The sequence below is a fragment of the Protopterus annectens genome, chromosome 8.part1 (genome assembly GCF_019279795.1).
Source record: "Protopterus annectens isolate FY-2018-M chromosome 8.part1, PAN1.0, whole genome shotgun sequence".
Lineage (NCBI taxonomy): Eukaryota > Metazoa > Chordata > Ceratodontiformes > Protopteridae > Protopterus > Protopterus annectens.
The window spans coordinates 416,346,913-416,361,417 of record NC_056742.1 but is presented as its reverse complement, the minus strand read 5'-3'; the positions used below and the strand labels follow the sequence as shown (position 1 = coordinate 416,361,417).

The 14,505-nt window shown below is 41.9% G+C and overlaps 1 protein-coding gene across 2 annotated transcripts in view; it reads right to left on the bottom strand.

Moving 5' to 3' along the window:
* The window catches only part of NKD1 (NKD inhibitor of WNT signaling pathway 1), a 641,026-nt gene that overhangs the window by 56,122 nt on the left and 570,399 nt on the right, over positions 1-14,505 (bottom strand). For both annotated transcript variants that reach the window (XM_044081984.1, XM_044081985.1), the window contains one exon: positions 3,038-3,188. In XM_044081984.1, coding sequence (XP_043937919.1) covers positions 3,038-3,188 — 151 coding nt within the window. The remainder of the gene's footprint in view (positions 1-3,037; positions 3,189-14,505) is intronic.

Below are 14,505 nucleotides of genomic sequence, written 5' to 3'. Positions count from 1 at the left end.
GCCCATTGATTTTGTGGCAGGTTTGGCATTCCTTTTATCCTTGGCAAGGTGTGGAAATGGAATCTGTATCCTTGTGAGATAATGTCTAGGACCCATTTGTCCTTTGTGATGATGCACCAGTTGTCTGCAAAAAGTGCTAATTTTCCTCCCAAGGGAGCTGCCAAGAGAGCTTTGCTTGGCAGTTTGAGGTTTAAGTCATTGTGTTTGTCTTCTAGTTGTTTGGGACCTGTCTTCTCCTCCCTTCTGTGTTGCAGTGCCCCATTGGCGAGGTTTGTAAGGGATTTGTGCTTGACCTCTGCCCCTTGGGCATCTGTATTTACCCCTCTGTAGTCTATCAGAAGCTGGAAAGGACCAATTTTTTGTTGGCCAATTTCTGCTGAAGCGTGGGGGTTGTACCTGTAAGAAATCTTTGACCGTCTGCATAGATTTTGCCTTATCCTCCATTTTCTTTAAAACCTATTCTGCTTTAACTCCAAATAAGACATCCTGCTGTAAGGGTGCATCTAGTAACTTTGCTTTAGCATGATCAGGCAGAGTTTGGTTCCTTTAACCAAGCATGCCTACGTATAACAGACCCAGTAACAGCTGCTCTACAGGAAGCTTCCAAGGAATCAAATCCACATTGTAAAGTATGTTTGCCCACCTGTTCAGCTGCATGCAACAGATCCTGCATTTCCTTGAATTCAGACTGTTGAGGATGCGTGCTCATCTTCTGTTTTATTTGAGACATTAGGAATTGCTGGTATTTCAGCATGAGAAATTGACAATTTAGTGCTCTCATAGCTAGAGTAGCTGAGGTGTAAACCTTCTTCCCCCACCTATCTAGTGCTCTGGAGTCCCTTTCAGAGGGTACAGGATTTTTAGCCATATAAGCCTTAGCCCCTTTGGGACCCTGGGAAATTGTCTCTGGGTCAGCAACAGGGCTTTTGTAAAGGAATTTGTGTGGTCAGGCACTCTATAACATCTGTCTGGTTTGGCTGGAGCAGGAGGCAGAGAATATGGATTTAGACTACATTCTACGTAAACGTCATCCACAATGTCTAAAACTGGAGGGATAGCAAGTGGTCTGTGCTGGGGGAGTAAAATAAACTCTCGGAGCCTTTTCTTTGAGTCGGAGTAGTCCTGACCTTCCCAGTGGAAATGTTCCCTCATGGTATGTAAGGTTTCCCCAAAGGAATAGTCTTCAGGGGGAGAAGCTGAGGGAATGGAATCTTCAGCATCAGAATCTTCATAAGGGGGAAAGGAGTAATCCTGTTCCTCAGAGGAGCCTAGTCCTCCTCTTGTCTAGGCCTTTTGTCTGGGGGGGGGGGTTGGGAACCCCTAATTAAAGAAATCAAATCTTCAGCCATTTTAAGCATCTGTTTCTTAGGCATGGGGCCTTGAACTGGAGACTGATGTGCAGTCTTTTTAGGTTTTAGAGGAGTCTTAAGCTTAGCATAAGATTTTATGGTGAGAGTAGTCGGTCTGAAGACACCTTCTGTAACCAAAGGTGTTTCCACAGCACCGGCTTCTCCTTTTGCAATGTTGTCGGTAGGGCCTAAAGAAAATGGCTGCGTTGGCCTAGAACTCGCTTGCTTGAGAATCCGAAGCGGTCTGGGGTTGCAATTCTGTGGTCGCCAGGGGCTGCATAGGCGCCTCACTGAAAACCGGAGAACCGGCGACCAGCCCAGCTGAGGCCTCGTAGTCTGGCCTGGATCTAGGCTGCCTGTCTTTATCTTTGCGTTTTTTATGCACGCCGGTAGACGGTTGCTCCGACGGCATTGTGTAATTAAATTTCCTACCGAAGTAGTGTCGTGCGAAATCAAAGCGTCGCTTTATAGTTCGCTTATTGAACCTAGCACAAAACCGACAACCAGTGACGTCGTGGTCCGGGCCTAGGCAAGGTATACAATAAGAATGAAAGTCCTTATAAGTATTTGCTTCCCACAAGAAATGCAATTGTTAACTTTTTCTGACATCGGACTGAGGCAAGAAAAGGTTCCCCAATGGGGTACTTAGCTTTGTCATGTCATGTGTCAGCCGACCGGCACTTGCGAACTGCTTCTGCTTCGGGCAACGCGTGGCAAGAAAGACTGAAGAAAATGGCATTGGATGCCTCTTATATACCCCTGGCGCACTGACGTCAGGGAAGAAGCGACAGCAACCGACGCCGGACCAAGACTTTGGAATTCAGGCCGACTGCGGGACCGCCTGACGACAGGATAACCCAAGTGTGATGACTGCAGCAGGGTAACACGATGAACATCCTACTTCCAACGCCTTTAAGAACAATTCAGTTAGAGATAATGACAAGCAGGAATATAACATTAATATCTCTGCAATGGCTGTTTTATCAAGACAAAGTTGTCAATATACATCGAGCAGAAACCTACTGGATGTCTCAATACACAAAGTTATTGACCACTTCTCTTTGAAATATACTCTGGTAACATATTAACATATAAAGGAATAAAAAGAAAACTGTGATGTGTCCACGATCACTGTGCAAAAATATGTTCATGCTATGGTAGCTACTATAACTTAAATGTAATTGAATCCCTTCAGATGTGAAATGAAACAGAAATATACACACCATACCTCTCCACTATCCACATTTTCATGAAATACTCGGAGTTTTGCCTCAGGTTTTTGGTCTTATCCTCAAAATTTGAGGTTTTCTGACAACTCGCTGAGGATTGAAGGACTGAATAATGATATACATTTGAGTTTCAGACTTCACATCCTTCAGAAAATGCATGCTAATACAGAAATGTTAAGTTTACAAGAGCAGCATTTAAAATCTGTCCCCATTTTTGGGCATTTGTACCACCATTATTTGTGTCTTTGCCCAGATTTCTTGTGCTAACAGATGGAGACATGTGAAACACACTTCTACAGCCAGGAGTAATTTAATCAACATTACTGTGAAGGTGAACGGCTGCAATGAACCACTGGTTTTATTGGGGAGGGTGTCCTACTGCCAAGCACTAGTCATAGTCTCATTCCAATTACAAAAGTGCCACTTTAACTTACACTATCATGTAGACAGTTATCTTACCTGTTTGGTTGACTGAAGAAGCACTCTTTTTCTTATGAGTTGAATCAGGTGCTACAGTTAACTTAACCCGCAAAGTTTTACTGGATGTGGGTGAATGGTTTACTGATGCGTCGACTACCTCATAGATCGTATGAAGAAGGCTGGTTATATCCTACAATGATAGTAAAGTGGCATTTTCAGTGCTTTCTGTTCAGGTTTTTGACAGCTTTATTGCACAACAGATTAAATCGGAGGGCATATAGCTCTCGCTATAAAGTCAAACATTCATTAACAAAAACTGAAAATGCTATAAAAATTTGCTTTTAGTGGCTTAGATATTCCCCTAGAACATTTAAAGCATAAAAAAATCTGGAAACACAAGACAGAAATATATGTTTACATTGCTACAAAACACCTGCTGCAGTATTAGCATAACAAGCACACAGATGTTTTTAACAAATTCGGATTTATTTTCCCCTCTCCTTTATTTCTATTTTGCATAAAGCATTTACATAACTTTGACATATAACATAGCTAAATTGAGGTATTTAAAAAATATATTTATTGTTCAGCTCTTGTTGTTATTCACTTAATATGAAATGCCAAAAAAAAAAAAAAAAAAACAAAGACTGTCAGGCATATGAAGTATGAGAAAATGTATGGAAAAACTACCTCTGGATCCAACTGGTTATAGCTGCATTTGCATTTATGCTGCCCACTGCAATGCAAACAGATTAAGTACCCATACTGGACAAGCTAAAGTACAAATTAAACTCACAGGATCTGATTACTTACAATATAAGCTTGAGATTTACATAAACACTTCCTATGAAGAGGGTATTAAAAAGGCTGCTCTGGGCAGTGTTGTCCCAGCAGCTCTTTGAGGGTTTACTAAAAAAGCCCACCTAGGCACCCTAGATGAATTATTAAAACTCTGAATATTTTGAAAGAAACACATTCATATCCACCACTCAGCATTAAACCTCCTGGACCACTACAAATTAGTTTTAATTATCCAAGTTTCAAGTCTGACAACGCAATTTCCCTATGCTGATAATTATGGCAGAGCTGACAGTTCTCAAAAGACCACAAGTACAAAATAAAGTGGTCCCTCAATAGCTTACAGAATGAAATTAAATGCAATAACCTATTAGCAGAGCTTTATCTTTATACAAATTAAGCATTGAAGTTATTGCTTAACATACACAAGGAACGATAAATGACTACTCATTGGGGAGCTTTATAATATAATATAGAAAATATTAGAAATTAATTCCTAATTTGCTGTCTCATTTTTTGTGCTGTAACAGTTTCAGCGACTTCTGACAGGGCTCCTAACACTGAGACTGTAAAGATGGGTATTAATGACAAACTCAGGCTAAAGGGGACAATGACTAAATGGCAAAAACTCCACAATAACTAAACTAATGGTTTCTGATGCCATAACAATTCCTTCGACTGTACACATCTGAAAGCCTTACCTTAAAATGCAACCAATAAAGAGATTCAACAGGTTCTTTACCTACATAAATGACAGTACATGGATTAAGCACAGCCTCATGTTAATGGGGAAGCCCCCTGCCCAAATACACGTCAGCTGACCTTGTTTAGCATGAAGCTGTGTAGGGAGAGTAGCCTCACCTAGTTATTTTCAGAAATATAAACAAATGTCTTCTAGTACTGTGTATAAACCTTCGAATAAGAAACTACACGTGTAATAACCAAACAGGATATAGCATGCTGGAGCTTTTAAATGCTTAATTAAATGGTAAAACCTTCAACATGTACACAACACTGACCAGCACTGTTGTTCCCTGTAATTCATTTATCATTCTTTTTTTTTTGTACTGATCAATCAGGCAGAAACGTTACTCCCCCCTAAAATGGAGCTAGGTCAGGCAAAATGACTTCCATCTATTATGTAGATGCACACTTAGCATATCATATGACATAACAAATATGTGGGTTTAGAACCTCTGGAAAGGAGGTAAAAAACATAGGGCTAGCACCAGTGCAAAACAGTGAAAAGTACTTACAGGGACACTTTAGACTAAGAGTGCATTACTATGCAATTTACTGTTAAAGGGAAGAAAAAGTTGAAGAGGATTTCTGTCTCTCTCTCTCTCTCTCAAGCAATTCTGATTTTTAAGTTAACTGGTAAAACTGACCGCATCAATCTGAACTTCTGAACTAAATAGCAGATCTATAAAACCATGTCTGCACACCTACTTCCTGAAAGGAAAGTTTATAACTGTACTGCAATACATTATGTAAAATCAAACATAGCTAGACTATCCATTGTCATCTCTGGTCTAGTAAACAAAATAAGAGAGAAAGCACAACTACCAAGCTTTAAGTATAGAAACAATAAGTCATTGAAAAGAATGTTGTGTTACAGGGATGTCACATCTAACAGTAGCCCTGTTGTCTCTCAGAGACAATGAACTTTTCCTTGTAGACGATGTAACCACTGTCAATACATGAGCAGTCAGGATAAATTTACACATCCTACTACTAGACATATATATACTTTTAAACATTATGCTGACTATATGAGTAGGGACCTTATATATATATATTGCTTATGGTACCAAATGCCCATCTTTTTATATAGGGATGACCAATAGCACTCTGAGAGACAGAATTAGGGAACATATTTATGCTATCAACAGAGAAGATGAAGGGAATGCCCTAGAAAGACATGTTTTGGAGCATGGCACTTTACACAAGTTTTTATTCTTAGTTATAGAGTTTACTCCTCGTACCTATAGGTTAGGAGATTTTAAGAATCATACAGAGCAGAAGGAAATTAAATGGATCATTAGGATGCAGGCTGACAGGGGCTTTGGCCTCAATGACAAGGTAGCACTCAGACCATTTTCTAGTTGATAGACCCTTGAAACATTAAATTGGATATATTTTTAAAGTATATACGGATTCTATTAATATATATATATATCCCATTTTTAGATTAATGCTTTAGAACATGTATAGTATTTTTTAATAAATGCATTCTTTTTAATATATGTATTTCTTCTTTCATATATATTGTATAGAATAGTTTGCAAATGTATTAGTGGATCCCTATCACAACACCGACACGCCACAAACTCGACACTCAAAACAACGACACCAAAACACCAAAAACGCACAAAACCGATAACTCAGAAACCGAACACCATAACACCGACACACAAAACGTAAATTACACATTACACACAACTATACATGCACTAACCCTAACCCAAACCCTAACCCTAAGGTCTGACACTACCGCACACTTACCCTACCCGCACCCTAACCCTAACTCACTTAACCCGCCACTAAACCTACATTCCGTCACTATCGCACACTTACCCTAGCCGCACCCTAACCCTAACTCACTTAACCCGCCACTACACCTAAAGTCCGTCACTATCGCACACTTACCTTACCCGCACCCTAAGTCCGACACTACCGCATAACTCACCTTTCCCGCACCCTAACCCTAAATCCTACACTCTCTCACACTTACCTGTCCGCTCTCTAATGCTAAATCCCTCACTATCACACACTTACCTATCCGCTCCGTAGCGCTAAATCCCTCACTATCGCACACTTACCGACTCGCGCTCACACGTTGCCCATGTCGGTGTTTCGGCTGTCGGGATTTCACCTTGTCGATCATCTGTCTCGTCGGTCTTCTCGAGTCAGTCTTCTTAGCATCGGTGTTTCGGTGTGTCGATGAAGTCAAGGGGACCCGTATTAGTATAGGCATATACCTATCACTTTATGAAGTTTTTACACAGTTTCATTGTCTGAGTGATTGTTTTAAGCTGATTGTGATTTAATTAGTTTTAATACTATAAATATGCTGGGTCTTTCTTTTGAATGTATTGAAGTCTGAAGAAGTGTCCTTTGGGGCGTGAAAGCGCTTACTATTACATTAAAACGTTGTATTTACTGTGAAACCTGCACCAATCATGGTGCTCTCTCTCTCTCTCTCTCTCTCTCTCTCATTTTGTTTACTTGATTTGGGTACTTTTTGGGAGAAGCTCTACACACTAGTTGTGTGTTTTTGGTCATCTCTGGTCTGCGGCATCACACCATCACACTTCACCCAACTCATTTTTACCATCTCAGATGGATACCAGTTGTCATTCATACCACACTTTTCTCACAAGTTTACGTTTCTTACTCTGCCGTCTTCCTTTTCAATCCTGAGTAACAGAAGATTTTTTCATGTATATTTTACCATTAAATAAGTGATTAAATAATACAAAGGATGCTTTTAACATTATGTACATGACACCATATATGCTCACCTGTGTACCTTCTATCAAACTGGCAATTACTGCACTTACTAGCCATCGCCCAGAAACGGGTGTTTCAAACATGGTCAGAGTTCAGTCATTGTAAGAACGAAGTAAAGACAAAAGGAGATGGGTGACTAAACGTTTGACCGAGATCAATGAGCTAATCTGAAATCGGCAGAGAATGGAGTTTCAGAAGTGTGTTCCACTGTTAAAGAAGGGAATGTGAACTTAAAAGGATGACATGAAAGGTAAACCAACTAATGGTAGGACAGCAAGTGGTCATCAAAAAAATGGCTCCCAGCAAAGGGCATATTCAAGCAGATGTGCATTTTTAATTGTATATACTATGGGAAAGCTGGTTGGAGAGGGCAAAGCCAAGTAGACCACTAACCCTTTAACAGGTCTGTTAAGGCATTAAATCAACTGTGCTTAATCAGGCTTAACTAAAAAAAAAAAAAAACACACAACAGATGTATAGGATGTGATGTGACAAGGACAGGACCACAGCTGCTGAATTTCTGAAAGTTTAAAAACAGCAGTAAACAAAACACACAAGGGAAATATCTGCTGTGGTCTTTATACACCACACACGCGCAAGACTTTCCAAACAAGAGGATACGTTTTCCACTGTCCAGGATGTTGAAAGACTACTAACAGGAATGGATGTGCTGTTGGCAGCGGTGTAGCTGGGGGTGGGAGGTGAGAGGGGCAGTCCGCCCCAGGGGCACTTTTAAATAAACGTCAGTGTGCTGTACAGAACATCTTGATCAAATCGCCAACCATTCCTCAGGCTCCAAGGTGTTTTACAGGATGAAATTCCACAGATGGCAGCCCCTGTTTCTGTGAAGTTTTAATAGCTGTATTCCTTTCTGCAGTTTGATTATTTTGGAGGTGTTAGCCCTTTTGAGAACTGATAATGCCATGGATTTTTTTTTTTAAAAAGTGACGTTCATGTTGGTGCCTAACTTCTGGGAAGGCATACGTCGCATCAAAATAGTTAAGTTTCTTATGTGGCTAACCTCCAATGGAAGATGGTTGGAGTTTGTGATTTCCAAAATGTGGAACGGTATGCTTGACTCTGCTTAATGAAACTCTGGTAAAGGGATTTTGTGCATTACAGAACCCAAGTCTCCCGCTTGGAGGCAAGGCCCCATTAAAGCTAGATTCTAGTGTGCGTTCAGGTAGGGGAAGCTGGCTGATGAGCAAAATGTGTTTTGCCTCTCTCCAGAATGAACACAGTGTGCTTGTTCCTCAAAGGCACTTAGGCTAAAGAAGCACTGGAAAGAAAGAAAGAAGCACTGGAAAGAAAGAATGATTCTATCTCCCATTGTCACCTCACTGCTGCACTGCGGCTACTGGCTTCCCATCCCCCAACGAGAGACTCATCAAGCTGCGCACACCTCCCACCCCTAAAATCAACAACATGTGCGGGTGTATGCCGAGGGGGGTGGGGTTCTTTATAGTATATGTGAAAGGGATCCACACAGCTCGATGCTAATTATGTCACCACTTTCACTAGCTCCCCACCAAGACTGTCACTGCCTTGCAAATCAAGGACAGACCAGGCTCAGCAAGCACATGTGAAGTTTGCTGTATACTGGAGGAGCGTCGGCTACCTGCATAATCCCCCCTGCATACCTTTCAGAAGAGAGCTCAGAAATTTCATTCTGCAACTGCCAGCCAGGAGTTTTGGCTGCTGGAATGTTTTTTTTTTTTTTTTTTAAACAGATGACAATGGCACCCTTACTTTTGCATGGCTAAAGCCAGACCCCCACCATGGAAAAAGAGGGCATCCCCTATCAGGTGACATCACAATGATGTCATAAAATGGGTGGGGTGTGGACAAGAGATGGTTAGAAATAGGTAGGGTTGCGGGCAGCACAAAGTGTGTGGCCTTGACCCGGAAGGCAAACTCAAAGACCGCCTCGGGCGGCACAAACTCTAGCTATGTCACTGGCTGTTGGGTCTAATTTCAACTAATACAGTCACTGGTACAAAGGAACTTAACTCCTAATAGGATATGGTATCTCTTTTAAAGGGAACTGAACGTGTCAGTACACCCTTGAAAGCAAGAATCCGAACCAAACATTTCATTTTATTAGTCATGAAATGTCAGGAACACTACCGTAGTTAAATCAACTGTCTCTATATACACTGGCTTATTTTACATAAATCACGTGCATTTTGTATACACAGCTTCTTAGCTACCAACTGAAAAGCACTTTCCCCAAACTTATAAAATATTTGCATTTGATAGCTTAAGAGAGTTACCGAAAAATAAACACAAAACCTAAGTGTTGTTTTTCAGGGGGCAACTCCCACTTAAAGTCAGAGATCGCACAATACTAGGCAAAAGGTAAAATGACCTTATCCCTGAATTATTGTGACTAATATCAGGACTTAAGTTTCACTTACAGATGCACAAAGGGCATTAGAATGCAGCCCAATAAGGCACAAGTCAGCACGAAAGCAGGTGCTGAGCTGTGATTATACCAGACTGACAAAGGAGAGTTATTATCCTTACTTCAATAATTAGGGCTGGAGGTATCAGAGGCAATACAGCACATGCAAATGACGTGCAACCTTGAGCATTAAAACCAGACTTCCACTCAAGAGTTCAGTGTTGGACTTATGGTGCTGTATGAAGCAACACGTCACTTTTGTGGGATACAACGGCAAACTGTGAGAACCTCCTGGAAGTCACAGTTCATGAACCACATTCCTTACAGACAGATGAATCCACAACACGGCTCTACAAGCTACTCAACAGCCTGACCTGTGGTTTGACTTTTGCACCACTCCAATCCAATCGTTATTGGGTGGTAAACCAGAGAGTACATAATTACATAAATGGTAAATTTGGTGCAACAGAAATTTCACCAGAAAACTGAGTCATTGTTCCAGTAGCTGTTGAGATTCTACTACATGATGCCAATGACTGATGTGACCACAATAAACATAATCAACAGCAGACTACATAGAGTAGGAACTTGCAGATAATGTAAGAATTCATTGCCCTGCAAATAGTACCACTATAAAGAAGGGTTGGTAGCATACAATGGAATGTTATCGCCTGCTCCCAAACTCAAGAGCTACAACACCTTTACAAATGCTAAAACACGTCAGTAGTAAGTCAGGTTAGACTGCCATACAAGATCAACAAAAAGGTTAACACTGCAAAGCATGATTAACCATCTTAAGTCAGAATACAAAAAGCATGAAAAAAATGACACGGCAATGCTCAGCATACATTACTGCACCCTGCCAGTGCATTCCAGCAGGCAAACAGTCGCCAAAACACCCAACTTTTAAACAGAGGAGAAGACCAGTCCCCACCAGACATGACACATAACCATAACCAAATGTTAGACAAGACTGTGACACTTAGGCCCAACAATCTGGCTTGCTCAGGCCCAAGTTCAGCTGCAGTGGCTTGGACAGCTTGTGTTCAACCCACCTGTCCTTCTGAAAGCAACAGACCATTTCAAAACTGGTCAATATTGATCAGCAACACTATTTACTTCATATTTGTTTGCCGGGGTAAAGGGTAAATCTCCTTATCCACCGAATGCCTCTACTTGGCTAGTACCATAAAAAAGAAACCCAGGGGAACAACAGTACCAGAAGGATCTGTAAAACAACCTTCCTATAATCAGAAAGTTGTAGTTATTACCCAGACCTTGGTCTTCACCTTTAAATGTAGACTCTTACAAATCTACTCATTTTAAAGTCCCGTACAGTACAGTTGTATAAAATCTTATAACAGTATATGTCCTCTTCAGTGTTGCAGTATTCTTCATAGGTTCATAGATTAGTACTAAGCTAACTGCCCTTGCGAGCCATTTTAAGCCTAGCCAATTATCCCTTGTGAGACTCAAACCCTGCACTTTGTGTTTGTAAGGCAAACACCTTAACCATTAGGCCACTCTCCCAACCCTTTACTAAAGGGATTCTTTACTAAAGGGATCCTCTGCCAAGGCCAGCCCAACATATGGCCAGTATACCAAAGCCTTAGGTCTTCAAGGATGTCATACCTCACATGTATGCTCCCTGCTCATGGTGTAGGGCATAAAGGTGAAGTATGGACATACCTACCTCAGAAATGAATAGTCCCAAGAGAAATAGTCCAAGGAAAAAAGGAGAAACGTGCATTCAGAAGGAAAAACGAAAAACGGGGAGGAGAGAAGAAGCGAGTACTGCAACAGTGAGGAGAAGAACATCTACTGTTACAAGATTTTACACAACTGTACTATGTCCTTCCATATCACTGTTGCAGTACTCTTTCCTAAAAGCTAAGAGAAAACTTTGGAGCAGGAAGGCCCTGCAGGGACCTCATAAAAGCCACACAGGATAGCTCTGGCAAAGCCAGCTCTATCTCTGGAAATAACACTAAATTTGTAATGCTTAGCAAACATATGGACAGAAGTCTCAAGTAATGGCCTCAGATGGAACTGGTATCAAATCCTTTCAAAAAAGGACCAGAGATAGCCACAGTCCTGGTAGAATGAGCCTTTGCAGAAGCAGAAAGCTTTTCCCATGAAAGGAGTAACAAAAAATATGGCCTTAGAAATCCAAGAAGAAATGTTTTGCTTAGACACAGCCAAGCCTAAGGATCTAGGGTGAAAAGAAACAGAGTTGCTCAGACATCAGCACTCAACTTTCCTCACTTGTCTAGTGGAAAACAGTTTTTAGTACTTAATAAATAAGCACTTATCCAGGCATGTCTAAGGGTCAGCTCCCAGTGATATCTCCTGTCTACCTGATGAATCTGGGCATCTTGGGGCAATGCAGCAATTGCCTCATGTACACAGACAACCCTCTCCTCCTACCACCCAACACTACAACCTGTGAAAGATGCACTTATATAGCCAAACTGGAAGCAAAGCTCTCTTCACCCAAGACTGGACTAGACAGTCAAGAGGAGAAGGTAAACACTTGCACCGCACCACACTCATCACATAGTCCCTCAAAACCTACACCACCAAAACACACACACAGAAACACAAAACACACACCTACATTCGCGGAGGCTCTCAATAAAAAGCTGCCCAAGCACCAGGGACATCCAAAGCATAAATGCAAGCAAACTCCACCCCCCAACACAACCCAAATGACACACAGCCCCCAAACTCAGTGTGCCACTCAACCACAGCCCATAAGGCATAACAACGTACCCAACACTCTAGTCATAGGTGACTCGTCAGGCACACTGATGTTCCACTCACTAGACTAAACAAGGAGAAAGTTACTGTCAGCTGTATGTCAGGTGCCAGGATCCACCACATAACGCATGCACTCAGGTCACTCCACAATAAGTACAAATATGACACTGTCATTGTCCATTTGGTGTGAATGACCTGAGACGTACCTCCCTGGACTACATGAAAAAAGACATGGAGGAGCTCTCCGATCTTGTATCCCAGGCAGGTATGACCCTAACCCTGAGTAGCATCCTGCCATCACCCAGAATGATATCACAGTACAAGGACAAAATGATTGACTTCAACAATTGGCTAAGCTTCTGGTGTCATTCTAAGGGGATCCAGTATTTGTCTGCCTGGGACGACATGATTGACAGTCCACAATGCTTTGCCAGAGATGGTCTGTACCCTGTCGCCCTTAGGATTCCGGATAATGGCTAAGACTCTTGCAACCCCTATAGTGCCTTTTTTAGGCAAGGTTCAAATGACAAATTCACCACCGTAACAGGTACAAGCAAGCAAAATCTGAGGGTAATGCTACTCAATGCTAGAAGTCTAAACCTCAAAATGCACTCACTCGAGGCACTCCTTAAAATGCAGAACATTGACATCTGTGCAGTGACAGAGACCTGGTTCTAAGCTCCAGAGAGCACCCCTGCATAACCAGGCTTCAATTCATACCACACCTTTCGGCCACCTAACCCAGAAAGAAGAACTAAAGGCGGAGGCGTGTCCATATTCATTAAGGATATCCACACCTCCAGGCTAGTTGCACAGCATAATGCATCCGAGATTATCCAATTGCAACTAACTCCGGGCAAGACCGCAATCCAAATTGTAGCTTGCTACAGACCCCCCACCATGCCCTAGGATTCACACTCCTCATTTCTTGATACACTGGAAAGTATTAGGGTACAACCCAACACCCTAATAATGGGCGATTTCAACTACCCCACCATTAACTGGGAAAACTACTCATGTACCAACTCTTTTGCTCAACGTTTTCTAGAATTCATAAATTCCAACGCCTTGGATCAACTTATTCACACCCCCGCCAGGGGCAGCAATATCCTAGACCTGGTCATTACCAACATGGGAAACTGGTGTTCCACACCAGAGGTCAATTCCTCGTTGGTCAGATCCGACCACAAGCTAATCAGCCTAGACATCCACATCCCACCCCCAGCCCCAATTAGGGAAACCATCGTAAAAAACTTCTCACAAGCCAACTTCACACTTCTTAAGACAGAAGTGGCAAACTTCATGACACCCATGTAGACGGACAATAGAGGTATGACTGCCGAATCCTACACAAATGCACTTTATAAGCACTTACACGAGTGTATGGATCATGCTATCCCTAATAGAACCAAGATGTTATCCTCTAAAAAAAGGAAGCCAATCTGGTGGACCTCTGCCACAAACAAACTCTACAACAGAAGAAAGAAACTGTTGCAAAAAAGAGTAAAATCCCATGACTGGAGGAACTCCCTGGTCAACCTCAGTAAGAAGCTGAGATCCCTCATAAAATCCTCCAAAGCTAGTTACGAAAACAAAATTGCCACTGACTCTAAAGACAACCACAAAGCATTCTATAGCTATGTCAAGAATCTAAATGGGAACACTCAGATCTGCTCTGAGTTACAGCATAATGGCACTAAATATACAGAACCAACTGATATTGCCAACACCCTAGCAGATAGGTTCAGTGCTAACTTTACCCCCCTCTCACCCCCTAGAGGGTCCATCTCTATACCTGAATAATACAAAGTTCCTATAATCACGGCTGCACAGGTAAAAAACACACTCTCCAAAGCCAAGAACACAGCATCCATGGGACCTGACAATATCCCAGGCTGCGTTCTACACGGCATCCATGGGACCTGACAATATCCCAGGCTGCGTTCTACACGAACTACAGAATGAACTGGCACCCTACCTAAGTACCATGTTCAATCATAGCCTCACCTCAGGCTTTGTACCCACTGAATGG